General features: G+C 42.8%; 1 protein-coding gene across 4 annotated transcripts in view; it reads right to left on the reverse strand.

The window, feature by feature from the left end:
• The window catches only part of LOC129821840 (protein phosphatase 1 regulatory subunit 37-like), a 48,433-nt gene extending 22,891 nt beyond the window's left edge, over window positions 1-25,542 (reverse strand). For 3 of the 4 annotated variants that reach the window (XM_055879528.1, XM_055879529.1, XM_055879527.1), the window contains exon 1: window positions 23,652-25,541. In XM_055879528.1, coding sequence (XP_055735503.1) covers window positions 23,652-24,372 — 721 coding nt within the window. In that variant the 5' untranslated portion in view covers window positions 24,373-25,541. Of the gene's footprint in view, window positions 1-23,651 lie in introns of all 4 variants that reach the window. The other variant, XM_055879526.1, reaches the window with a different exon arrangement.
• Between the last annotated feature and the right edge of the window lie 1,211 nt (window positions 25,543-26,753).

The raw sequence follows: 26,753 nt of genomic DNA on the forward strand, positions 1-26,753 counted from the left end.
TTCCCTGTCTTAGGTCAGTTAGGATCACCACTATATTTAAAACATGTGAAATGTCAGAATAATAGTAGAGAGAATGATTTCATTCAGCTTTTATTTCTTTCATCACATTCTCACTGGGTCAGAAGTTTACATACACTCAATTAGTATTTGGTAGCATTGCCTTTAAATTGTTTAACTTGGGTCAAACATTTCAGGTAGCCTTCCACAAGCTTCCCACAATAAGTTGGGTGAATTTTGGCCCATTCCTCCTGACAGAGCTGGTGTAACTGAGTCAGGTTTGTAGGCCTCCTTGCTTGCACACGCTTTTTCAGTTCTGCCTACACACTTTCTATAGGATTGAGGTCAGGGCTTTGTGATGGCCACTCCAATGCCTTGACTTTGTTGTCCTTAAGCCATTTTGCCACAACTTTGGAAGTATGCTTGGGGTTATTGTCAATTTGAAACACCCATTTGCGACCAAGCTTTAACTTCCTGACTGATGTCTTGAGATGTTGCTTCAATTTCCCAAGCTGTTTAAAGGCACAGTCAACTTAGTGTATGTAAACTCCCACTGGAATTGTGACACAGTGAATTATAAGTGAAATAATCTGTCTGTAAACAAATGTTGGAAAAATTACTTGTGTCATGCACAAAGTAGATGTCCTAACCGACTTGCCAAAACTATAGTTTGTTAACAAGAAATTTGTGTCGTGGTTGAAAAACTAGTTTTAATGACTCCAACCTAAGTGTATGTACATTTCCGACTTCAACTGTATGTGTATGTGTGTGCGTTTCTCGACACTAAATAGTGCAGTTGTTAAGCTTTCCCACGAACGCATGCAATCAAAACAGATAGTCCATTTCAGATAGAAGCAGAACTAAAGCTCCCCTGCAGGCCATACAGGCCCAACCAGTGATCAGCATCATGAGGCTCTGCTCTGCCTGCCATCAGACGCAGACTGAATGAACAACAGCCTGCTCTAAAAGGGCCCTGGAAAGCACACAGACAGAGCCAGGGCTGCGCTGCTTATGCAACACACCTACCACTCACTCACACACTGATAAAAAGGCTCAGGGCATCAACTGTTAGGCCCAGGCTGTGCTATATCAGGACTGATCTGGATACGGCGGAGCAGGCGACAGAGGGATAAGGCTTTAAAAAGCAGGCAAAACAAAATGCGTCTGAAAAGAGGGTGAGTGAGTGTGTGTGACAGAGCGTGCGTGTGCTTGCCTTGTCTACCTCTCTGTGCGCACACACACACACCTGTTGATCCAGGAGGGGCTGTATTGTATTAGAATCACCTGGCTGGACATCCAGGGCAGGCAGCAACTCAATAAAGCAGTCTCAATAGTCGCCCGTCTCCAAAATACAATACAGTCTATTATGAGATCTCCTCAAACTGACGGAGATCGAGCATCTCCCTTCAAAAATAAATATCCAGAAGCAGATTGTGAAATCACCTTCACCATCCCTCCCCCTCACATTAAGACCATTCCTTAAACAGAACACACCCAAAACTCTCAACTTCACCATAGAACATATCGCTTGCTTTCCTTCCTCCTCGTGCCCCCCCCCCCCCCCCCCCCCAACATAATTACAGGAGATCCAAAGACGTATTACGCATCCTTCAAATGGTCAGAACAGTGAACATTTTCATGTAAGACTTACTACTGCTACATGCTTTTTCTTATGTTCAATTGTTAACCCCAATTACACCCTGCACACAAACCCTTTCAGCTCTACCTGTGGCTCCTGTTGCAACAGCCCTGAGGCTCATGTCAGCTCCTGTCAACGCTCTGTGTGTGTGTGTGTGTGTGCATGCTTAGGTGTACACCGTGTCCTTGGGAAAGCATTAGGCCTAGCTTGCAGGGTTGTTGTCGAGCAGGAGTGTACACTCTTTCTGGAGGGGGGAAAGAGACGTGAGTCGCAGGAAGGTAGCACATTCCAACAGCCCAGAGGTGGAGAAACTCCCCTGGTTCTCAGAGCACGCCTCACACACACACACACGATATCATCACTTTGTTACCTATTCTCAGTACTCTAGAGAACTAGTTCTCAGCAAGTAAGGAACTGGAGTAAAAGTGGGAGAGTGTGTTCTGTTGAGAAGCCAGGGCCACACTGTGTACCATACAGCTCCCTGGCCGGATACAGCTCAAGGTAAATAGAAGCAGGTAAAGATGTGCAATAAAAGCTACAGGGCCATAAAGTCTGGGCTGTTCCCATCCCACAGTAATCTGAGAGTTTAACTGCAACAGCACGAGCACTAATTCACCTTTAAGCAGCACAATAGGGTTGGTTGATGCCTGGAATGACACGTCATCCCATCGACCTGTCCAAACATCGTTGATATACAATTGTATCGTCTTTAAAAAAAATTTTTTTTACCCAGGGCGGGGGTAGAGCGTCCTTGCCTAGCAACCCAGTAAACGATCTGTAATGCAGCCTGTCACTCAAACCACCGATTAAAGTCTAAATAATTCGACTACAATGTGGAAATCGTTTATCCAATATTGTATTTTCTTGCGGGCAAATAAATAAATAAACCAATCATATGGTGATATGTGGTAACGATAACTCTGAATGATGATTTGGTACCAAACGTTGTAGGCCTACAGTGTGATACGAGACCCTTTCAGTGGTGATTAAGAACAATTTCAACTGAGATCGAGCGTGCACGTCGACCATAGAAGACGTCACTGGGCAGTCTCTTGGGAGAGCTAAGCAAAGTCACACTAAAATGGAATCGGAGGAGATGATGACCCACTGGCAGGATAGTGAGGGAATGAGGGTCGCTTTCCGCTCTTGGCCAGCGTCGCCCTCAAATACCTCTACATATGTGCAAAAAGCGTTCCGTCTGAACTTGTTTTCAGTCGACCTTACAGCAGGTAATATTGTTACCCCACACCGCAGTCTTAAAGCCAGAAAAAGGTGAACATTCTTGTGTTCCTTGCCAGAAACCTTTAGGTAGGTTAATATAAAATGACAAGAAAAACAGCCCAAATGGTTCTTTATTGCACTTTCGGTTTCATTTTCAAAGCCTGTATTCACAGATGCGTCTCATTCAAAATAAATGTAGCCAGGCTAGAATATTCTGTTGTGTCTTAACCAAATAAATTACAGTGAAAATACGTTTGTCATACATATTTTGTTAACTTTATTTATTTTGTAGCCTATCCAAAATGTTTTATTTGAATTTTTTATAGGCAACATTTATTTTTTGTTCCCATAAGCGCTGCTGTGAGAGCTTATGTAATGCCCGTTGCACAATTCAAGGATATTAATAAAACACTTCCACAATATATCCATATCTGTTTAACTTGTACAAGTAATGTTAACCGCACATTTTACTGACAGTAGTCTAGTCTAGGCCTATATTTCTGGCTGTTTGGTTTGCAAGGATTTTCCGGCTGCACACAATTTGTTTTTCCTAAAACATTGGTCAGGTGGAGGCCAGGAACTTGTCACGTTTGTTTAAACTTCCATTCGATTTTTCTATCTTGCAATTGTTGGTTCTCTCTCATTATTACCATATCATGTTTTTATTTAGGCTATTCACAAACATAACTTTCTGAGATATAAAACTCTGTTACGGTCCTCCGAATACATTTGAAAGTTGATCATGAAAGATATGCTTAGACCAACAAGTCACATTCAAATAAAATGGCGACATGGGAAAATGCAGCTTTTGGCACTCTTCGCTGTCTACAACCTACATTGTAGGCCTACTTATTGCATTAATAGTTGGCTAAGTCTACCTACATATTTATTGAAAAGGGCTTTGGCAAATAGGAATAGGTAGGCCATTTGGCATGTCGCCCAGCTGTGAGCTGCCCTGTTGTGCGCTGCCTGCTGCATAGGTTAAACTATCATGTGTAAAAACTATAAAAAAACATTAAAAAAATAATATGTTCCAACATCACCACTAGATGATGTTGGAACATTGCTGCAGGGACTTGCTTCCATTCATTGCAGTCAACGATGTCTGTCAAACATAGTTGATTTCCAATTATATCATAATATCGTCCAATCCTACAGCACAAACCCTACTGTATGGAGAAGGTGGGGGTGAGCTGTATTGCACAATTCCTGGATCTAAACAAGACTTCTAAAACCAACATACAGTTTGAAAGGGAGATGCTCCGAGGACAAGCCAAACTGTGCCGAATACACCATTTTACCCCTCCTTAAAGACAAAACAATGTGCAGGCAGCAGGCACAACCCAAACAGGATTACCTATAGCTGACATTAATAACCTGTTTGCACAAAGGCCATAAAAAAAATACCTGTGGGACTTGTTGGCGCTGTTGTGAAAGAGAAGTTATTTGTCCCCAAAAAATGATGACAATGCTCAAGGAAGACATTTGCGTTCTTATTCATTATTTTTCTTTGTTATGCAGTTAGGCTTATTTAAATGTATGCCACCAGGAACAATGTAGCCTATAATGTTCACCACAAATGCAGGTGTTTGAGCCATTGACCAATATTTCATGAGCTCAAGCTAACGTTGTTCATCAACAGACGGTCCCTGATTAGGCTACATGTTAAAAACAATGACAGAATTCACCTCGGTGGTGAGGTGGCCAGGCGAGGCGTGAACAAAAGAGAAAAAAAAAAAAGAGAACCCGTACAGTCAGTCTCTGGGGCTGCTATGCGATTACAACACTACTGTAGGTATTGGCCAGCCTTCATAAAGCCGTCAAGTGCTGCTGCCGAGCCTCCTCTCCCAGCTTGTAAGCTTAGCTTGCTGATTCTAATCAATAGGCCTACATCACATAAATGAACACTAGAAAGGCCTTGAGGGACCCCTTCAAGCCATGGACATATTTTGGACGTCAACATTCAAAACAGTCAAAAAATGATTTCATATATGCTATTGCAAAAACAATAATTTGGTTGTGTTTATGAAGCTCGTGTTAAGAATTCGGATTAAAATGGATGTCTTTAGTCTACACGGGGAAAAAACAGTCAAAATGGAAGAATAATCTTTTTTTTTTTTTTTTTTTTTTAAACAAACACTAATACACACTACATGAACAAAAGTAAGTGGACATCTGCTCGTCAAACATCTCATTCCAACATTATGGGTATTAACATGGAGTTGGTCCCCCCCTTTGCTGCTATAACAGCCTCCACTCTTCTGGGAAGGCTTTCCACTGATGTTGGAACATTGCTGCAGGGACTTGCTTCCATTCAGCCACAAGAGCATTAGTGAGGTCGGACACTGATGTTGGGCGATTAGGCCTGGCTCGCGGTCGGCGTTCCAATTCATCCCAAAGACGTTCAATGGGGTTGACGTCAGTTCTTCCACACCGATCTCAACAAACCATTTCTGTATGGACCTCGCTTTGTGCATGGGGGCATTGTCATGCTGAAACAGGAAAAGGGCATTCCCCAAACTGTTGCCACAAAGTTGGAAGCACAGAATCATTTAGAATGTCATTGTATGCTGTAGCGTTAAGATTTCCCTTCACTGGAAATAAGGGGCCTAGGCCGAACCTTGAAAAACAGCCCCAGACCATTATTCCTCCTCCACCAAACTTTACAGTTGGCACTATGCATTGAGGCAGGTTGCGTTCTCCTGGAATCCGCCAAACCCAGATTCAGAGTCCAATGGCGGCGAGCTTTACACCACTTTAGCCGACATTTGGAATTGCGCATGATGATCTTAGGCTTGTGTGCGGCTGCTTGGCCCTGGAAACCCATTTCATGAAGCTCCTGACAAACAGTTATTGTGCTGACGTTACTACAACTCAGTAGTGAGTGTTGCAACCGAGGACAGACGATTTAAGCGCGCTATGCGCTTCAGCGGTCCCGTTCTGTGAGCTTGTGTGGCCTACCACTTCTCGGCTGAGCTGTTGTTGCTCCTACATGTTTCCACTTCACAATAACAGCACTTAGTGGGCAGCTCTAGCAGGGCAGAAATTTGACAAACGGACTTGTGGAGAAGGTGGCATCCTATGGCAGTGCCACGTTGAAAGTCACTGAGCTCTTTAGTAAGGCCATTCTACTGCCAATGCTTGTCTCTGGAGGTTGCATGGCTGTGTGCTTGATTTTATACACCGGTCAGCAATGGGTGTGGCTGAAATAGCAGAATCCACTCATGTGAAGGGGTGTCCACATACACTATATATACACACAAAAGTATCTTGATTATATAAGTCTTCAACCCCGAGTCAATACGTTAGAATCACCTTTGGCAGCGTTTACAGCTGTGAGTCTTTTTGGGTAAGTCTCTAAGAGCTTTGCACACCTGGGGCCTCATTTATCAATCATGCTAAGGCACAAGTATGTGCGTAACCATGCTGGGGATCATTTCTACTCAAAGTGTGAGATTTATCAATATGAACATTTGCTTGAGAATTTACACATAGCCATGACAATGCGTACCGCACAGTGTCAAATGGTGGAATAAGGGAACTGCTTGTCAAGTGTAGATATGTTGAAAATGTGAGAGTAATAATTCAATAATTTTTCAATTTCATTGTGAAATCATGGAACATATTGGCAGGCTATATCATTAGAATTTGACCACATCAGTGCATTTGTTACTACACTGCTCAAAAAAATAAAGGGAACACTTAAACAACACAATGTAACTCCAAGTCAATCACACTTCTGTGAAATCAAACTGTCCACTTAGGAAGCAACACTGATTGACAATAAATTTCACATGCTGTTGTGCAAATAGAATAGACAAAAGGTGGAAATTATAGGCAATTAGCAAGACACCCCCAATAAAGGAGTGGTTCTGCAGGTGGTGACCACAGACCACTTCTCAGTTCCTATGTTTCCTGGCTGATGTTTTGGTCACTTTTGAATGCTGGCGGTGCTTTCACTCTAGTGGTAGCATGAGACGGAGTCTACAACCCACACAAGTGGCTCATTTAGTGCAGCTCATCCAGGATGGCACATCAATGCGAGCTGTGGCAAGAAGGTTTGCTGTGTCTGTCAGCATAGTGTCCAGAGCATGGAGGCGCTACCAGGAGACAGGCCAGTACATCAGGAGACGTGGAGGAGGAGGGCAACAACCCAGCAGCAGGACCGCTACCTCCGCCTTTGTGCAAGGAGGAGCACTGCCAGAACCCTGCAAAATGACCTCCAGCAGGCCCCAAATGTGCATGTGTCAGCATATGGTCTCACAAGGGGTCTGAGGATCTCATCTCGGTGTGATTGACTTGGAGGTACATTGTGTTGTTTAAGTGTTCCCTTTATTTTTTTGAGCAGTGTATAATACTCCATATAAAGTCCAGTAATTTGTTAAATTAGAAGTATGTGTGATTGAGAAACCATTGTTGAAATACTATAAGAGACTGAGATAATGGGAAATCGAATGAGAGATGGCTGATCTTGCTCAACTGGAAGATTTGGCACAAGATGCATTTAGTAGAGAGCATGTTTTTAGAGACAGGTGAGACTTTTTTTTTTTTACAGAAAATACAGACTGGCTCAACAGATATCGTTTTCCAAACCAATCTCATACAATTTTTGCGAGGATGAAAGACCTACTTTAGAAAGGCAAACATGTCATTCTGGTTCACATCCAAGTGCTATCCACCCTCGGGTGTTTGGCAACGGGCACTTTTCAGCCGGAACTTGCCCTTCGGCATCTCACAGCCCTCGATGAGCCAATGTTTTGGATGAAATCATCAGCAAAAAGATCTAACATACCATTTTTCAAACACCATCGCACAACAAGTTGAAGTCAAAGGGGTTTCTTTGCCATCAATAGGTTCATCAATGGGTTCACAAATACGAACGGAGCAAGATGGCACCCACATCAAAACATTTCCAAAAACACAATACCACTTTGACATTATGGGGTATTGTGTGTTGGCCAGTGACAAATACAATCTATATGTAATCAATTTTAAATTCAGGCTGTAACACACATTTTTGGGGAAAAAGTCAAGGGGTGTGAATACTTTCTGAAGGCACTCTAAACTGCCATAGAGACATGGTACCATCACTTCACTGCCTGTCCGGGCACACACACACTGTAGGCCTACATGGCAGAGTACAGATGTGAATAAGAGAAACCAGATAAGGGAACGAGGGAGGATGGGAGTAATGAAAAACAGTATGACCACTTACTGGGTGGAGAGGGCTGGACTGAACGACAGTCAGTCAGGCAGGTGTGTAAGGTAGATATGGATGATTGGGAAGAAGAAAGGAAGGAACGAAGGACAGAGACCGAGGAGCTCCGCTAAACTGACTGACAGCACAGAATTCAGGGAGAGAAAAACAGGAGGAAGGAGGGAGACAGAAAAGGTGGAAGGGAAACAGAGGGTAAGCAGACGTGGAAGTGAGGCAGGGGTGAAGAATGGAGGGAATACAGGCAGGGCACTGAGAAAGAGGGTAGAAGGCAGGCATTTCCACTGAGGGTGCGGCATAGAATTAGTCTAGAAAGGGTTAGACACTTGGCCCTGATCCCTTCGCACTGTGGTGGAAAGCAATTAAGTAAAAATACTTAAAAGTACTACTTAAGTAGTTTTTGGGGGTATCTGTAATTTACTATTTATATTTTTGACTTTTACTTTACTACATTCCTAAAGAAAAAGTATGTACTTTTTACGCCATACATTTTCCCTGACACAAAAATACTCACTACATTTTGAATAATTAGCAGGACAATAACATGGCCTAATTTATACAATTATCAACAGAACATCCCTGGTCATCCCTACAGCCTCTGATCTGGTAAACTCACTAAACACATGCTTCATTTGTAAATGAAAACGATGTCAGTGTTGGAGCGGGCCCCTGGCTATCCGTAAAGACTTTTTTTTTAAACAAAAAAATGATGTCGTCTGGTTTGCTTAATATAAGGACTTTGAAATGATTTACACTTAAGTATATTTTAGCGATAATATTTACTTTTGATACTTAGATTTAGTACATTTAAAACCAAATACTTTTAGACTTTTACTCAAGTAGTAGTTTACTGGGTTACTTTCACTTAAGTCAGTATCTATTAAAAAGGTATCGTAAGCTTTTACTCAAGTATGACAAATTGGGTACTCTTCCCACCACTGCCTTTGCACTAACACGCCAGGTTGGGAGAACTAGAACGAAAGCACAGGCCAAAAGGGAGAGTAGTGTCATAACATTCTTCTCTTACTTTACGATTAGGCTTCAACAAGCACAGGAAAATGTGGCTTTGAAAATGTGCCTCTAAACACAACTGAAGAGGAGACATAAAGCACACAGTGAAGAGTCAAGCTGAAAATCAAATATACTGTGTCGAATATGGGACATAGCTTGTCATGTTGCACTGACGTAAAACCCCAAGTGGTCAAACCAACCAAAGGTCAGCCTTTCCCACACCACCTACCTCACCATTTGTCTTTAAATTATATATATATATCTGTTAATGTTTGAAATGGATTAAAAGTATTTTTGTCTGTTTTTCTGTTGTTTTTGTTGTCGGACCCCGTCGCCATTGGCGTCGGCTACTGGGGAACCTAATCAAATCATAACCATCCGATCATATCGTAAGGGCTACCTTATGAGTAGGCCAATCCACTGACGCACACACACCTTAGCTGGGGATAATCCTTGACATATGAAGAGGACAAAGAATTTGAGGCCATTAAACTGAGCCCTGGTGAAACAGGCAGAACCCGCTCGCTTCTCCTGGGGCCTGAACGGAGAAGTCGTCGTCCCTATTGTGTTTCTGGTCTTGGTAGGGCAGCAGGGAAGGGCCAGTCTAAACACAGTGCATTCGGAAACTATTCAGACCCCTTGACTTTTGACATTTTGTTACGTTACAGCCTTATTCTAAAATTGATTAAATATACTTTTTTCGCATCCATTTTTGAATAAGGCTGTAACATAACAAAATGTCAAAAGTCAAGGGGTCTGAATACTTTCAAAATGCACTGTACATGGCTCTGGGCCAGTCTATGTGTGCATTTTATATTCTGCAGTAAACCTACAGTTCCTTCGGAAAGTATTCATATCCCTTGACTTAATCCACATTGTGTTACAGCCGGAATTCAAAATGAAAGTGTTTTTCTTTCTCACCCATCTACACACAATACCGCATAAATACAAAATGTAAACATGTTTTCATTTATTTTTGGCAAATTTACTGAACATGAAATACACCCTAGTCAACACGTTAGAATCACCTTTGGCAGCGGTTACAGCTGTGAGTGTTTCTGGGTAATTCTCTAAAGAGCTTTGCACACCTGGAGTGTACAATATTTGTACATTATTTTATGGAAAAAAAGTCTTCAAGCTATCAAGTTGACTGTTGATCATTGCTGGACAGCCATTTTCAAGTCTTGCCATTGATTTTCAAGCCGATTTAAGTCAAAACTGTTACTCGGCCACTCAGGAACATTTATGGTCTTCTTGGTAAGCAACTCCAGTGGCCTTGTGTTTTAGGTTACGGTCTTGCTGAAAGGTGAATTTGTCTCCCAGTGTCTGTTGGAAAGCAGACAGCCAGGTTTTTGCCAGTGCTTGGCTCCATTCCGGTTAATTTGATCCTAGAATTTTTTTTCCTAGTCCTTGCCAATGACACGCATACCCATAACATGACGCAGCCACCACTATGCTTGACAATATGAAGAGTGGTACTCAGTGATGTGTTGGATTTTCCCCAAACACAACGCTTTGTATTGTGGTTGAATCGGTGTTTGAAATTCACTGCTCGACTGAGGGACCTTACAAATAATTGTATGTATGTGGTACAGTGATGAGGTAGTTATTCAACAATCCATGCAACTTAAGCAAATTTTGACTCCTGAACATATTTAGGCTTGCCATAACAAAGGGTTGAATACTTTGACATTTCAACTTTTCATTTTTAATGAATTTGTAAACATTTCATAAAAACATATTTCCACTTTGAAATGATGGGGTAGTGTGAGTAGACCACTGACGCAAAACCTAAATTTAAATCTATTTTAATTCAGGCTTAAAACATTTTTTTCAAGGGGTGTGAATGCTTTCAGATGGCACTGTAGCGGTCATCTAAATCAGGATGTAAACAAATTTGACCTTTAAGCTGACAGTAATGCCTCCTTTTACCTCTAGATACGGCCTAAAGCTCCCTACTGAATATTTTTACAGAGGGGAAAATGGCATTTCTGGAGTACGTCTACGTTAATACTCCTTCAGAAGGGTTTACTGCGCAAGCTAGTGCAGTCTGACCCCAATTTCTCCCTGTGTGTCAATCTCCCTCTTCCCTTCCTTCCTCCTCTATTTCACTCTCTCGTTGACAGGGAACAAAATGCAAACACACACTGGCCATCGGTGCTGTGCGTTTTCCCCCTTTCACCACAGCGGCTGGGAGGAGCGTAGAGGGGAGTGTGGAGACACTTATCAGTGCTGAGAGGGACAGTCTCTGGGTTAGCGAGGGAAAGCAGTCTGGGTGCCATAGAATTCAATTTGGTAGATTCAAAGCAATGTTCTGTGGTAGGTGGACCGGCCGTGTCAATGTTTGAATGTTCGTGTATCAAACACCTGTAAGAATTGGGCTGATTCTCAGAGTCCTACACGTGGAACAATGCTTTTCTATTGAGCAGACAGTGAAATCTCCTGTAGATTTTTAGAGCCATGTCCGTTCTACTCATTCTAATTTTATGCTGGGCACGGTGTCTGTGAAGGGACTAGGACTGGGTTCAGGTGTCCCTGACTCAGCCAAGCCACCACAGATGAACACAGTCTGCACTAGCAAGAGCATCCGAGTCATCTGCAGGCCGCATGTAGGACTGAGACTTCAGAGGATAGCGTTGTTTTCAATCAAATGGGAGGAAGGAGGAGGAAAGAAAGCGAGGGGGAGGGGGTACGACAATGCTGCTTTGACAATAGCATCATATTACTTTTGATGTTCAAACACCTGTAAGAATTGGGCTGATTCTCAGAGTCCTACACGTGGAGCAATGCTTTTCTATTGAGCAGACAGTGAAATCTCCTGTAGATTTTTAGAGCCATGTCCGTTCTACTCATTCTAATTTTATGCTGGGCACGGTGTCTGTGAAGGGACTAGGACTGGGTTCAGGTGTCCCTGACTCAGCCAAGCCACCACAGATGAACACAGTCTGCACTAGTAGGACTGAGACTTCAGAGGATAGCGTTGTTTTCAATCAAATGGGAGGAAGGAGGAGGAAAGAAAGCGAGGGGGAGGGGGTACGACAATGCTGCTTTGACAATAGCATCATATTACTTTTGATGTTCTGTGGTAAATCATCTCTTCTGAAAGATAACTTTGATCTTGGATGTCAATTAATATTACCGTTCTGCAATGACCGACAAATTAGCGTGGTAGACAAAGCATGAATGACTGATAGTCAGTGCACGATGGAAAGTAAAAGTCACCTGAGCTAATCATTTCTGGCTGAAGGGTGAACACTGACTTTGACTCAGGGTGTTGATGACATGGTGACACAGACATGCTAAGCCATGCCAACCGGCATGGTGGTCTTTAACGATCAAGGTTGACAAAGGACGAAAAGGAGACGAGGAAAGGAAGAGTAGAGCTATGCACATCTGATGAGGAACTGCACTTGTCACTCAAAGAAAGCCCATGCAACACAGCGGCATGTAACATCACAGGTTCTTTAATAGACACTCCATTTAATCCTGTGACCTGTATCGATCGGCCCCCACATTGAGGGGACAAGGAGAAGTAGAAATGGCAAAGCAACCATTTAGTAGGGTTGAGAGGTCCCCAGGACTGGGCGTAGGGTTCAGTGGGAAGCGACGGAGGATTGGGCCTGGTGAAGCAATCAGTCAGCAGTCACAGGCCATTGACTGTGCGGAATGAGGGGAGCCCTCTGGACGAGCGGAACCGGGACTGGACCTGACGGCCTACTTAACAACTGAGTGTTAAGACAGTCTTAAATAGCGCCCTGCTCCCACGTCCCCATCCCTGCCATTTCACACCACCATGCTGCACAGGGTGGCAGCAGCGTCATTCACACATGACAGCTGACACTGGTCACAGGGGGCGAGGAACGCATGGTCCATGAAAAAGAGAAAGGCCTATGCTACGGGGCAGAGCTCTACTGACAGTGGCCTGGACGGATGCCTGCTGGATAGGCCTGTTTCCGACTAAACTACATCTTGGTCGACCTAGAGTCGTCTTTTCTTTTGACCAATCTATTGGTTAAAATAGGGAAAAAGCCCATTGGATGTCTACTACAAGAATGCTAACAAAATGAACGCAAGAGCGCATATCCATGAGGCTGCTAGCGAAATATGCTAGCGAAATATGCTGCACCTGAGCTTAATTTTAAGTCTCATAGCAAAGGGTCTGAATACTTATTTAGATACGGTATTTCAGATGATTTTTATACATTTGCAAAAATGTATAAAAACCTGTCATTATGGGGTACTGCGAGTAGATTGATGAGGATGTTTTTTTTTTTTAAATCCGTTTTAGAATAAGGCTGTAACGTAACAAAATGTGAAAAAAGGGTCTGAATACTTTCCAAACGCAGGAGCTACCGAATGTCATTTTTGGTGAGTTAGGACATTTACAAGTGAATGTGAACGAGACACATTGTGCAAATGAACAAAGTTTTGACTCATGCTTTATGATGGAAGAACTGGCTCTGGAGCAGCATGTGTACACGCTGTGTCTGTGTGGAGTCTGGAGTCGATTGGGCAACAAGCCTGCCTGCTCTGCTCAAAGACTATGGGGGAGGAGCAGACGGGCCAAGAACAGAGTAGAAAAAAGGAAATCAAGATACAGATAACTCATGCAAAAGGGATTTGACTTCTCAAAAACTGCAGAAAGATAACACAATGATGCCCCGTCACCTTATTAAATTCTGCCACTTACTTAGAAAACTAGCAAGTTAAACTTAGGGGTCACGTTAATGCAGAATTCTGCATAAAAAATAAAAAATAAATGACAAAACGCATAAGAAATTTCTTGCTGCGTTTTGTAGACGCAGATCTAAAATGCTTCTTATTGTCATTTCTGCTAGACATCAGACAAACTCTGTGCTTCAGTTGCACCTCTCCATTCGGATGAGAATTCACTAACGGCATTCCATCAGCAGACAGCGCTCTGACTGACGGTGTAGCTAGTTTTCTTGGTGTAGCCAGCATACATTTCTCCAGTAAAATGCAATATTAACTTTAAGACAAACAATAGGAACTGTACACTGAACAAAAATATAAATGCTGCAACAGGCAACAATTTCTAAGATTTTATTGAGTTACAGTTCATATAAGGAAAACTGTCAATTGAAATAAATGTATTACGCACTATGCCTCTATGGATTTCACATGACTGGGAATACAGATATGCATCTGTTCACAGATACCTTAAAAAAAGGTAGGGGCATGGACAAGAAAACCAGTCAGTATCTGGTGTGCTCACCATTTGCCTCATGCAGCGAGACATCTCCTTCCCATAGAGTTGATAGGCTGTTGATTGTGTCCTGTGGAATGTTGCCCCAATCCCCTTCAACGGCTGTGCAAAGTTGCTGGATAGCAGCGGGAACTGGAACACAGTGTCATAGGCATCGATCCAGAGCATCCCAAACATGCTCAACGGGTGACATCTGGTGAGTATGCAGGCCATGGAAGAATTGGGACATTTTCAGCTTCCAGGAATTGTGTACAGATCATTGCGACATGGGGCGTGCATTATTATGCTGAAACATGAGGTGATGGTGGCACGACAATGGGCCTTAGGATCTCGTCATGGTATCTCTGTGCATTCAAATTACCATCGATAAAATGCAATTGTGCCTATACCGTAACCCCACCGCCACTATGGGGCACTCTGCTCACAACGTTGACATCAGCAAACTGTTCGCCCGTGGCTCTCAAAGGTGAGCTCTTGCCCACTGAAGGCGGTTACGACACAGAACGGCAGTCAGGTCAAGACCCTGGTGAGGCTGACGAGCACACGGATGAGCTTTCCAGAGATGGTTTCTGATAGTTTGTGCAAAATGATTTGGTTGTGCAAACCCACAGTTGTGGAAGTCCTGGGCTGGCGTGGTTACACGTGGTCTGCGGTTGTAAGGCCGTTTTTGCAAAAAATACATTTGATTTTCCATTGTAAAGTCATTGCACTTCTGCTGTCATCTGATGAAAACGAAGCTATTTTCTGCCGAATGTGTTTCGATAATGTATTTTCTGTGAAGGAAAACTATAGTTGCACGTCCCTGATCACTCAATTGAAGAAAAAATACATAGTTGGCTTTCAATATAAAACGCAACCCTTCAATAAACAGCTGGACTCACATGCTCCCACTTCATCCAATTGTGTCATTTACAAACAAACACGTGACTGGGCTCAACCGTTTTGGAGTACCACGGTACGCTTCATAACGTAAAATAACGTGACAGGTGAAATGAACACGATCTGCTTCATCGTATTGCACAACTGAAGGTATATACTTAAAAAGTAGCAACAAATATAAAAATGTATTGAAAATGTATTAAATTAGTTTCAACGGTATTGCATGTATTGAAAAACCATCCTGTGGCTATTTCCAAATACCCTGGTAGGAACCCACCCAGCACACATATGATCATATTGTTTAGGTTATGTTAATCCAAGCTGAACAATGAGGAAGATGAGCTTCAAACACCCCCCCCTCCCACCACACACACACACCCCACACACCTGGACTGACATCCCTGGGCTGATCCAAGGCCAGCTGCTTTTCCCCCTGGACCACGTCTGGCCCCACTCACTCACTCACTCAGGGACCACATGACTGTGAGAAACAAGAACAGAATGTCCAGGCCAGGCTGTCTAGAAGAAACCAACACAACCACAATGGTGCCTCAGGAGGGAGAAAGTTGGAGGGGGGCCTGAGAAGTCAGCAGTCCTGGATTTGGTAGCGATGTGAATCTAGCAATAGCAGGGAATCAAGTGCTCCAGAATCACATGGAATGTGATTATGAAACGATTCCGTGCTAAGTTAGAGCTAGCCTGCTGGTCAATAATTAACAGACGGCACTTAACGGAGAGGCTAATGCGAGGGAAATGGACAAACTTCTGTTTCTCTCACTGCCTGAGTGAGAAAGTGCCCATATGGGGCGAATTCACCTTCAGATGCAGGCAAACTGTTGCATTTAACATCAATTTAAAGTTCATAACATCCGTTATAAGTGAATTAACATGTGTCATTATAACAGGTCGTAAGAGCCATCTCCTCCTGAGGAGGCAAGAGAAATCTTTTCTTCCATCTTAGTGATATGTTGATCTGTCATTAATTGTGGTGACAACAAGTGACATTTCAATTTAAAGACGGCTTCACGTTAATTGTGATGCCGCTGAGGCATTGTCTGGCACAGAGGGATTGTGATATCATGGGCTTAGAACAGAACAAATGAACTTGCTCTCCACAGGATCTTGTCTATTTATAAGTGAGCAGGCATTTTGTGACAAGCGCCGGCCAGCACTGTTTAAAAAAGAGGGGTGATAAGTGTTTTGTGGGAAGCTAGTCATCCCTCAGGCAACAACAAAAAAATGTAATAGGTACAAATAATGAAGGATGGAGGTGGCTGAAGAATAGTTTTTGGGACAATAACAAGGTCGTCATCTTAAACACTGCAAACTCCTAGAGGTATGTTGTTTTCATAAGTGGAGGAGAGCAGCTCCCCCCTGTAAACACGCTGGTCAAAATGGTGGCCTCTGAGCACACTGGCTACAGTCCCAATATCCATGACTGAAGTTCAGACAGACACAGTTAAAAGGGCAGGGTTCATGCCATGACCCCAAACTGCAGGGGCAGAGCAGGACAGACAGTACAAACAGTACACAAAACATACTACAAACTGCAGCCAAGTAAAAGCGTTGGCCCAAGCTCAACAACAAAGCGTTTAAGCCTGTCAGGTCCAACTCTGGTCCAGAGGCACATCACATAGCCTAACGTCACTAAAGAGGATAATCAGACTTCAAGGGTCAGTTCATTACTGGTGCCAATTTCCAAGTGGGCCTTCTTTGATTTGACATGAGATAACGCATTCGACTTATTTTCTTCAGGGAAAAATGCTTTCACTTATAACACACAGTGTAGCTAACAGAATCAGAATATTTACAAATATCAACTAATCTCATTTGTTTGATACGTCAATGGAAGAACCAACAATAGCCCACATGCTTCTAGCATAATGTAAGGCAGTGGTTCCCAACCAGGGTTACTAGGATTCCTGGGGGTACTTGGCCTAACCACAGGGGTAGTTGAGAAGACTAATGAGACCGTAGGTTTACTGGTAAAAATGTTAATGCACTTGAGGGGGTGCTTCAGGGGTACTCCGGGCAGAGCTAAATTCAGTTGGTGGTACAGTAAAGGAAAAAGGTTGGGAACCACTGATGTAAGGAGTCAGCACATGGTTTTCCCATGAATGCCCGAGAAGGAGAAAGGATGGACGAGAGAGGGAAAGGATGAGAGGGAAAGGGAGGGGGAATAAGAAGGGAGGAGAGGAAGCAAAGCTGCTAAGAGTCATGATGGGAAGTTCAGGAATCTGGAGGAAATTATGCAACATTCAGTCCCCAGCCAGGACTGGGGAAGTGCCACAGGACAAGAGTCTAGGACTTCTTGTACAATCTCACTGCAGGGTGACACTATACAGGGAGTAGGGTCATCTATCAATTTGTTCAGATTACAAATCACCTTCAATGTTATCGTGGCTAGTCTCTACAACACCCAGTGGATGTGTATTTCAATGGCAAACTACATCGTGACATCTATCTACATCTATCCACAAGCGCCGCAGAAACTAAACAGACACCACCTCGTAAGGCTGTTATCCTAGAGGCCACATAAACTATGACCATTCTGAACATGTCAGCATGTGAGACAACAAAGAAAGGCTATACAATTTCATGACTTGTAGCTACTACTACAAACAGGCCTAAACCCCTATGGAAATAAGAGCCTACAGTTTAGTCTAACACTGAAAATATAACACCTAGTGAATTCATCTCATGCCTACCTCTAGTCTAGCACAGTGTGAATAACATGGAGAAGCATCCTGTCTCTGGGTCTGCTCCAGGTGGAGAGAGTAGCACTAAGCACCCGTTTGAGGCCAAGTTTATTCCTCCTGACTGCTTAGATGAGATTTGGGAAGTGAAGAGCTGATCCTAGACCTGTGAGTCAAGGAAGTCTCCAGGCCGGAGACTTTGTGACGATGATGAGTCCAAGTGAACCATGAAGAGGCTTGGGGGCGGGGATGGAGATGCGTTTAATTTCCTGGGCCTCGGTTGGTTCAGTCACTGCCCATCACACCCACTCAAGACACACTTCTCCATGAGTGAACATGACCCTGGGAAAGACAGCTGAACCAAGACACACACAGAGACAGAGCGAGAAATCTGGGGTAGGCCTACTCCTTCATGCAGTATCAAAGAAGAGGAAGGAAAGACAAAGACAGACAAGGATACTGGATGGGGATTGAGCACACTGCACGCTTGTTATGAATACTAGGCTTCAAACTTCCTGGGATGTCTAGATCTGGATGTGTCAGATGGTGAAAATGGAAATAATGAACGTGTTGAGGGAGTAAAGCATCAGTAGACAACACCACTCAGTCTTCTGCAGCACTTACCATAGATGGGTTATCATCCTGATTAAAACTCATTTAACATTGGCCTGAGTTATCTACCACTTAGTGCTGGGCGGTATACCGTATTTTACTCTACACTGGTATTGATGCACTGACAGCTTTGAGTTTTTACTTTACCTTCTATAACAGTATTTCAATGTTTGGTTTGTAAAATGTGATACGCAGCTCTGGCGTGTATGTCAGTTTCTATAGTTTACGCTGTTTGCTACTTCAGTCATCTCTCTCTCTCCCTCTGCTGCATGCCACTAACCACACCAAGCCCTCTGTCACTCGAGGAGAGAGCAGTTACTCGACAACGGAGTAACGAGCACTTTCTTGCCGTTCACTCTGCATGGTCAGACCGACGGGCTACCGAGTTGCGCAGCGGTCTAAGGCACTGCGTCTCAGTGCTAGGGGCATCACTACAAACACCCTGGTTCGATTCCAGGCTGTATCACAGCCGGCCGTGAGTGTGAGTCCCACAGGGCGGCACACAATTGGCCCAGTGTTGTCAGGGTTTGGCCGTCATTGTAAATAAGAATTTGTCCTTAACTGACATGCCTAGTTAAATAAAAAGTTAAATAAAAAAGACAAAACAATGTTGGTGGCGTGCTACTTTCCACAAGGGTTCTTTCTATACGCCGGCTATTCCCAAGCTGGGGTACGCAATGCCGTCGCGGGTACACCGAAAAAAACTGATATACATTTTCAAAAAGTCCATTTAGAATTTCCAATGAGTGATGTTTTTTTAGACTCGTTTCCCTGCCAAAAATAAAATTAAACCATTTAGTTTTCAGCGAAATAACAATGTCAAATACAGATAGCCTAGTCAAACAATTAACATCCAATCACATTGACCCTTACTCTCTCACGACATTTTGAAACGAAACATGCCAATTTGAAAAATAAGCCATAGGAGTTTATTTGAGCGAGACTTAATACAACTTTCGAGTAGTAAGACATGTATAAAAGCAACATACCATTAATAAGAAGGGGCTAGAAGCGTCTTAAATGGTGAGCTACCGAGTGGCTAGGACAGGCAAGCCCCATACTATTGTGGAGGACTTCATTCTTCCTGCTGCCGCAGATATGGCTCGGACAATGCTGGGGGATAAGGTAAAAAAAACTAGAGAAACAATGCCTTCATCAAACAACACTGTTTCACAACGCATCAGTGACATGGCAGGAAATGTTTCGAAAAAATTACTGCTTCGCATACAAGCCAGTGAATTATATTTGTTACAGCTGGTTGAGTCAACAGACGTGGCGGGCCTGGCACAGCTCCTGGTATATGTCCGTTATGTTTATGTGGAGTCAATTAAGGAAGACATCCTCTTCTGCAAACAAGGACAACAGAATAAGATATTTTTAAAGTACTGGACAGCTTTGTGACATCAAATGGACTTTGGTGGTCAAGATGTGTTGGTATCTGTACTGATAGAGCAAAAGCAATGACAGGGAAACATAGTGGAATGGTAACACACGTGCAAGCAGTTGCTCCCAACGCCACTTGGGTATACTGCAGCATCTACCGAGAGGCTCTTGCTGCCAAGGAAATGCCTGACCGCTTGAAAGACGTTTTGGACACTACAGTGAAAATTGTTAACTTTGTTTAAAGCAAGAACACTGAACTCGTGTATTTTCTGCATTATGCAATAATATGGGCAGCGACCATGTAACACTTTTACAACATACAGAAGTGCACTGGTTATCAAGGGGCAAAATAGACACTTTTTTTTTTTATTGAGAGACGAGCTTAAAGTTCTCTTTACAGACCATAACTTTCACTTGTTATCATGCAAACGGTCGGACGAGTTTTTCACACAACTGGCCTATCTGGGTGATGTTTTTTCTCGCCTGAATGATCAGAATCTACGATTACAGGGACTCTCCGCAACTATATTCAATGTGCGGGACAAAATTGAGGCTATGATTAAGAAGTTGGAGCTCTTCTCTGTCTGCATTAACAAGGACAATACACAGGTCTTTCCATCAATGTATGATTTGTTGTGTGCAAATGAACTCAAGCTTACGGACAAAGTCAAATGTGATATAGCGAGGCACCCGAGTAAGCGGGTGTGTGCAATTACACAGGAACTTTCCCGAAAGAAATAATACTCACACTCATTCTAGTGTTGAATAAATATTGTATAGTGTGTGTATTGCAGGCTTACAATGATGTCAAAAAAACAAGATTTGAGAGCGCTCTGACCCTGGTGCTAGAGGGTGTACGCAGCTGGAGGTTGAATGTTTGAAGAGGTACAGGACTATAAAAAGTTTGGGAACCACTGCTATACACTATTAGTTTGTGTATCTTACGCTCTGCAAACTATCTGCTTCTTTGTCTTTTCTTTGCAAGGTGTTGCTAAAAACAGTGTTAGCCACTAATGCTAATCACTAGTTAGCTGCCTTGCTAGATTGCTAAATGTTCCAAGAGTCAGAGCAAACGCAGCTAATACTGTCTGGTACCAGCGCTGGTGTAGGCCTAGATAAGCATGTTTGTACAACGGTATCTTATCTTAGAGAGGAATAGGCGAAGCATGAATGTTAGCTAGCTACACAAAGTACGAAAACATGTCATGTAACACTAATTAGGGTCACATGGAAACACTGACCAAGACATTTGTTCTTACCCTGTCAATAATTCCTCCCGGGCTTATTCAAGATGCTGACCACTATATTCTAACCATTGATGGGTTCTGACTTCTAAACTTGAAATATCCTTATTCATGTTACCGTGGGAGACGGAAATGCAGAACATTTACATTGTCAGAACATGTTATTGTTGGACATCCTATGGAAAGGAGAAGGGCCACAGTCGGGTACAAGTCAACAGGACAGCAGTGAGTTTTGGAAGAGTGAGGAAGTTGGGCCGAGGTCAGGTCAGATGAAGTGAGAAAGAACAGGCATCGCTAAAGTCCTGTCTAGCAACAGATATGTATTGGCTGTCCAGATTTGTGAGGAGACTCCGCATAGGAGGAAAGTTTAAATACCAGTGCTTGTGTAAATATGTCTTTGTCTTATGCAGCTGCATGGCCCAGCGGGTGAATAAACTTGGTTTGAGCTTTACTAGTCGTCCGTGAGTTTTACTCTGTTTATTTAGAACCTAACACTATAGAATAAGAATAATTATTATATTTCCATGATTCCAATAGTTCACCAATTAACTAGGCCTATATTGTTTGCCCATATCAGGCTTCGTGGCACAGCGTGGGAATGTATTTAAAGTGCAGGAAATGCAGAAATGTATGAAAATTATTTTTGCTTGGAGTAGGCTTGAACACGGTAAACGGAGAAAGGCCCATTGAAATCACTTATAAGTTATGTGTTACCCCCCTAGGGTCATGAACTACGCATAAAGCATATTTACAACTATTATTAAAAAACATAAAATACCATCATAAATGTCAAAGACATCGTGATGTGATATTTTGTTCATATCGCCCAGCCCTACCACCATTTTGTCCTATTTACTGTTGGCAGTGTAACTGACATGACTGATAGTATTGAATTGATAGAAATATAGGAATGCACACACTGATCAAGATATCAGTCATGTCTCTACCCTAGATGGCAGAACGTTATCTTGAATCATGTGATATCCCTGGCACCCTCCCTCTCCGGCCACTGGACCTTTGAAACCGATCATTTCTTGTCAACCATGGCCGTAACCTCAGGAACTGCCGTGATGTAACGGGGGGGGGGGGAGACGTCGCCTGCAGTCTGATGAAGTTCAATTTCGCCGTGGATTATCCCCATGAGTAAACCCATCGAGATGATTCCTGTTTTGATGTGAAATCTAATTGCACGAATTAGGGAAACATGAATAGAAATACCCTATCTGGACACTCATGTAAAACAAATTGAACTGTGTTCAGTTAGTGACATGGTAAATGTCACCCACTTGACCCTCATTGGACACGACTGTCTGAGTAGGTTTGTTTTTGGTGGGAGTAGGTTTATTTTGGTGTTAAAGTACTATGAAGCTATCCAGATCATTTCAATTCAATTGAACATTGAGATTGAAAATGCATGTCAACCTTGCTGCTTTTTTTTGCATCCCCTGAAATCTCCCCACCCACACCTGACCCTCCTACATTAATGACCCTAGTCTGCAAGTGCTTGGGGTGCCTACAGGAAATGTTCAATTAAGACAAACTGCAGCATCCTTATAAAAATAAACCCACAGGCATACAAACACTTGACTTGTTCTGTATGCAAAACAGAAAGACAAATTGTCCATTCACTAACACACCCCCATCCCCATAGCAGATGTAAGGATTATCACTACAAGCCACATACAACAACACAGGCTAATACTGAGGCCTTTTCCCTAAATAAACAGTGACCACTACTAAAAAGCACTGCATTTAAGGAGTGCCTGGTCTGACTCACGAGGAAGACACACAGAGACGTCTAAGGGAACTCACTTCATCTTGAGCTGGTGGAGAAACCCATGTGGAACCATTACCCACCTTGTATTCTCACATGTCAAGCCATCTGTGTAAGATGATTAAATTCTTCATTTTGACAAGGGAGACTGATAGATTTATATAGACCCTAGGTATTGTATAGGCCCTAGATACTCTCTACCGTACGTTTCTCTGGATAAGAGCATCTGCTAAATGACTCAAATTGAAATGTATTGCCTGGGGATGAAATTGACAATGGGATGACTGCAGATTGGGGTCTAATGGTTGCTATGGAAGGCAGAAGAATACACCAAATTAGACCGAACTCTCTGGCCCTATAAACACCTACTTTGTCAAATTGTGGGTGCTATAGCTTGCAAAATAAACAAATGTAACTCTAGGTGATGACAATAATGCTGTTTGTTATTAACATTAAGACTGTTTTCATCAAACTACTTCCGCTTCATGTTTCAGAGTATCGCACCAACCCTACAATCCAACACTAAAAGTGCAAAGTCTAGTGAGCGTCAAAACCCTATATTAGGCCAGGGACAACAGAAAGTTACACTGTGACAATGTCCCTCTTTGCCAGTCAGAGTTCAAGAGCACCAGTCTGCACTGTATGGCATCCCCAGCTTGAGGTCACAGCAAGGCTAAGGACGCCATACAAACAAGGCCTAAAAATATGAGTCACATAAGCAGATATAGCTTAGAAAACTGTGTTAGAAATTACCATGTCTCCAAGGGTCCTTGGGCTCCACTGCTCCAGAGACAATATCCTCATCTGAAGGAAAAGTCACCCTCTTGCCATTTTTGTGGTTATCATCCCCCTCGTCCAGGGCTGGAGAGAGGACCTCTCCCGGGGCAGTGACAGGTGGAGAGTCCTCCTGTTCTGAGGGTTTCTCAGGTTCCTTGTCGGTGACAACGTCTGGAGTTGATGAATCTGGATTGGTACTGCTTGAGGATGTCTCCTTTGCTAGGGATGGTCCCTGGTCAGCAGGTTCTGACTCCAAGATGCCACTTTCATCCAGACTCAAATCCACACCAATGTCCATATCCCCACCATCATCCCCTTCCTCAATTGCAAACATAAGGGCCAATGGTGTTGTATCCTTGATTCTCTCTTCTTGGCGTTGGTCGTCATGATAAACCTCAAAGTCAGAACTGACTATTGCAGGGGTATCTGGGACGCTGTTGTTCTTATTCCCATTCACTTCATCGAATTCTAGTGTCTCTTTTGACCGGTGGTTGTCCTCCCTTCGTGGGTTGTCTGTGAGCTTGGCTAGAGAGGACGTGTTGGCAGCCTCGTTGCCAATGCCTTGCTTACACAAATCTCCATCCATCAGTTCCGAGAGCCGGGGTAGGATCTCTTGCGAGTTATTGGTAGTATTGTCACCAACATTATTCTTCATTTTGACATTGCACAAATCTAGAGCTTGCTCCTCGACATTCATATTTTCATTTCCAGGAAGATAGTGTTGGCAATTGACTGGATTCGAGAACTCTGTACTTGACACAAGATATTTAAAGTGATGCCTTCTGAGTAGATGTCAGTCTAGCCTTTGAATGCTGGTCTTTGATTCTTCAATAGCTAACATAATTTGTCAAATAAGTGCTTTCATCAAGAATGTTTACAACTTTGTCAATATAAGTGCTTTTTGAGTGTTAACGTAATTGATTGACAAAACAGCTATTTGTGCCCACACACACAACTATTTCAATAGATAATTTCGCATATTATTGACAACTTTCAAGCAAGCAAATGTAACTGTTTGACACGTGATGAGTGCCTGCAGTTCAGAATATTTATAGCCTGAAATTGTAATTTCAGAAAACCTTTGATAAATTGACCATATCACATGTCCAGGAACGGTAAATTGTTGTGAAATTACCAAGAGGTAAAGGCAACACCTCGTGTCAAACGACCGTGACAAATCCTCCTAACCAAGAAACAATGTATTCTGCTGCTAGTCTCAACCTAGTTTACTTGTTTGGCTAGCTAACTTAACGCTAGGTAACCACGATAGATATCAACAAAGTGCATAGATAGCCGTTTTATGTTACAGTATTCTGTCTTTTGTTGGTCAGCACACTCTAAAAGTGGATGTGGAAGCTAGCTAACGTTATAGCTATATTTTGGGTGACCAGCTAGCTAAAACTGTACCCACGGTGCCTCCATTACGTTAGCAAAATACTATTTCATGTGCATGAAGCTAGCTAAAGTAGTTGCCCAACAATGACATCTAGACCGGTGTAGTTTTATGCACCTTTCGGTAAACCCAAATGCTTTGTTTTCGAGTCAATCATTCTATTTCAAGAAAAATAATTTCCGAATGTCGTTCGCGGTCTCACCAAAGCACCTCGCATCACAATCCTCGACTAGGCAAGGAAAAAAACAAGCGTCATAGTCCGGAGCATGTTTCGTTCTCGTGCCCAAATGATTTAACTGTTGAACAATAATCTCCTTTTTGGTTGTTATTTTAAAACAAAGACATGCCGCTTATTGACGTTCCCCGAGAAGCGCTTGGATGTAAAGATGCTGTTTTCTCCTCGTCCTTGTGCTAGCTAACGTTAGCTTACTCAAGTCCAACAACTGTTTGTTGTCCATACGTCATCGCATATCCAGGGGCATGGAGTTTCCACTAGTTACCATAGCCACAAAGTTATGTCGAAAACATTGAAACCAAAATTATATTGTTGGTCTTAATTTAAGGTTAGGCATAGGTTAGGCATAATGTAGGCATGTGTGGTTAGGTTTAACATCATATTTTAAGAATACAAATTGTAGAAATAGGCAGGTTGTTTTACTTTGTGGCTGGGGTAACTAGTGACGACCGGGGGGGGCATGTTCAGTAGACGTTACGTCGCAGGACGCTGAAAATAGAAATGTAATACATAGAACGGTCGTGGGATCGCTAATACGTTTGACACAGAACACTTCTAGTTCGTATATTCTATTTCTATTTGCAGCGTTTTAAAATGCTAAAATTATTATGCCACTTGCTGGTCATTTGGTGTTAGTACTTTCGCATAAAAACATAATCAGTTGAATCATAGATATTTACTGTCGCAATAAATGTTACAAATATTTGTGTGCTGATGTGCTGTCTGACAATAAAATGTGATGCACATTGGCAAATCACCGTCCCATGGCCCTTACAATCAACCTAGTCAAATTGTGACATGTAGACACAACTAGGTTTCCACTAGATAACACAGCCACAAAGTCAACATTGGCTTTATCGTAAAAATAGAGAGAAATTGTCGAAATAGGCGGGGTTTATGACTTTGTGGCAGCTAATGACCACCACACAACTGTACAGAATGATGACAGACAATTCTGTAATTACGATATAACTAACTTTGAAAATATCCTCATATTTGCATCATGTACCATCAAGGGTGACAACAGTGATAATTGAACTGATCTCCACCTGACACAGCCAGAAGAGGACTGGTCACCCTTCAGAGCCTGGTTCCTCTCCAGGTTTCTTCCTAGGTTCCCTGCCTTTCTAGGGAGTTTTTCCTAGCCACCATGCTTCTACATCTGCATTGCTTGCTGTTTGGGGTTTTAGGCTGGGTTTCTGTATAGCACTTTGTGACATCGGCTGATGTAAAAAGGGCTTTATAAATACATTTGATTGAAATAAATTTGATTAATTTGATTTGAGAAAAACTTTTTTGTTTTCAGTTCCCCCACCTACAAATCCCAATTCAACTCATTGCATACAGACTCAGATGGTAGTGTTGGTGAACTCTGAATAGGCCTACCAGTAGAACACCGGGATGGGAAGATCAATGGGTCAATTGTTTATCTCCCCCTAAAAAGGGACAG

The sequence above is a fragment of the Salvelinus fontinalis genome, chromosome 24, assembly GCF_029448725.1.
Source record: "Salvelinus fontinalis isolate EN_2023a chromosome 24, ASM2944872v1, whole genome shotgun sequence".
NCBI classification, from domain to species: domain Eukaryota; kingdom Metazoa; phylum Chordata; class Actinopteri; order Salmoniformes; family Salmonidae; genus Salvelinus; species Salvelinus fontinalis.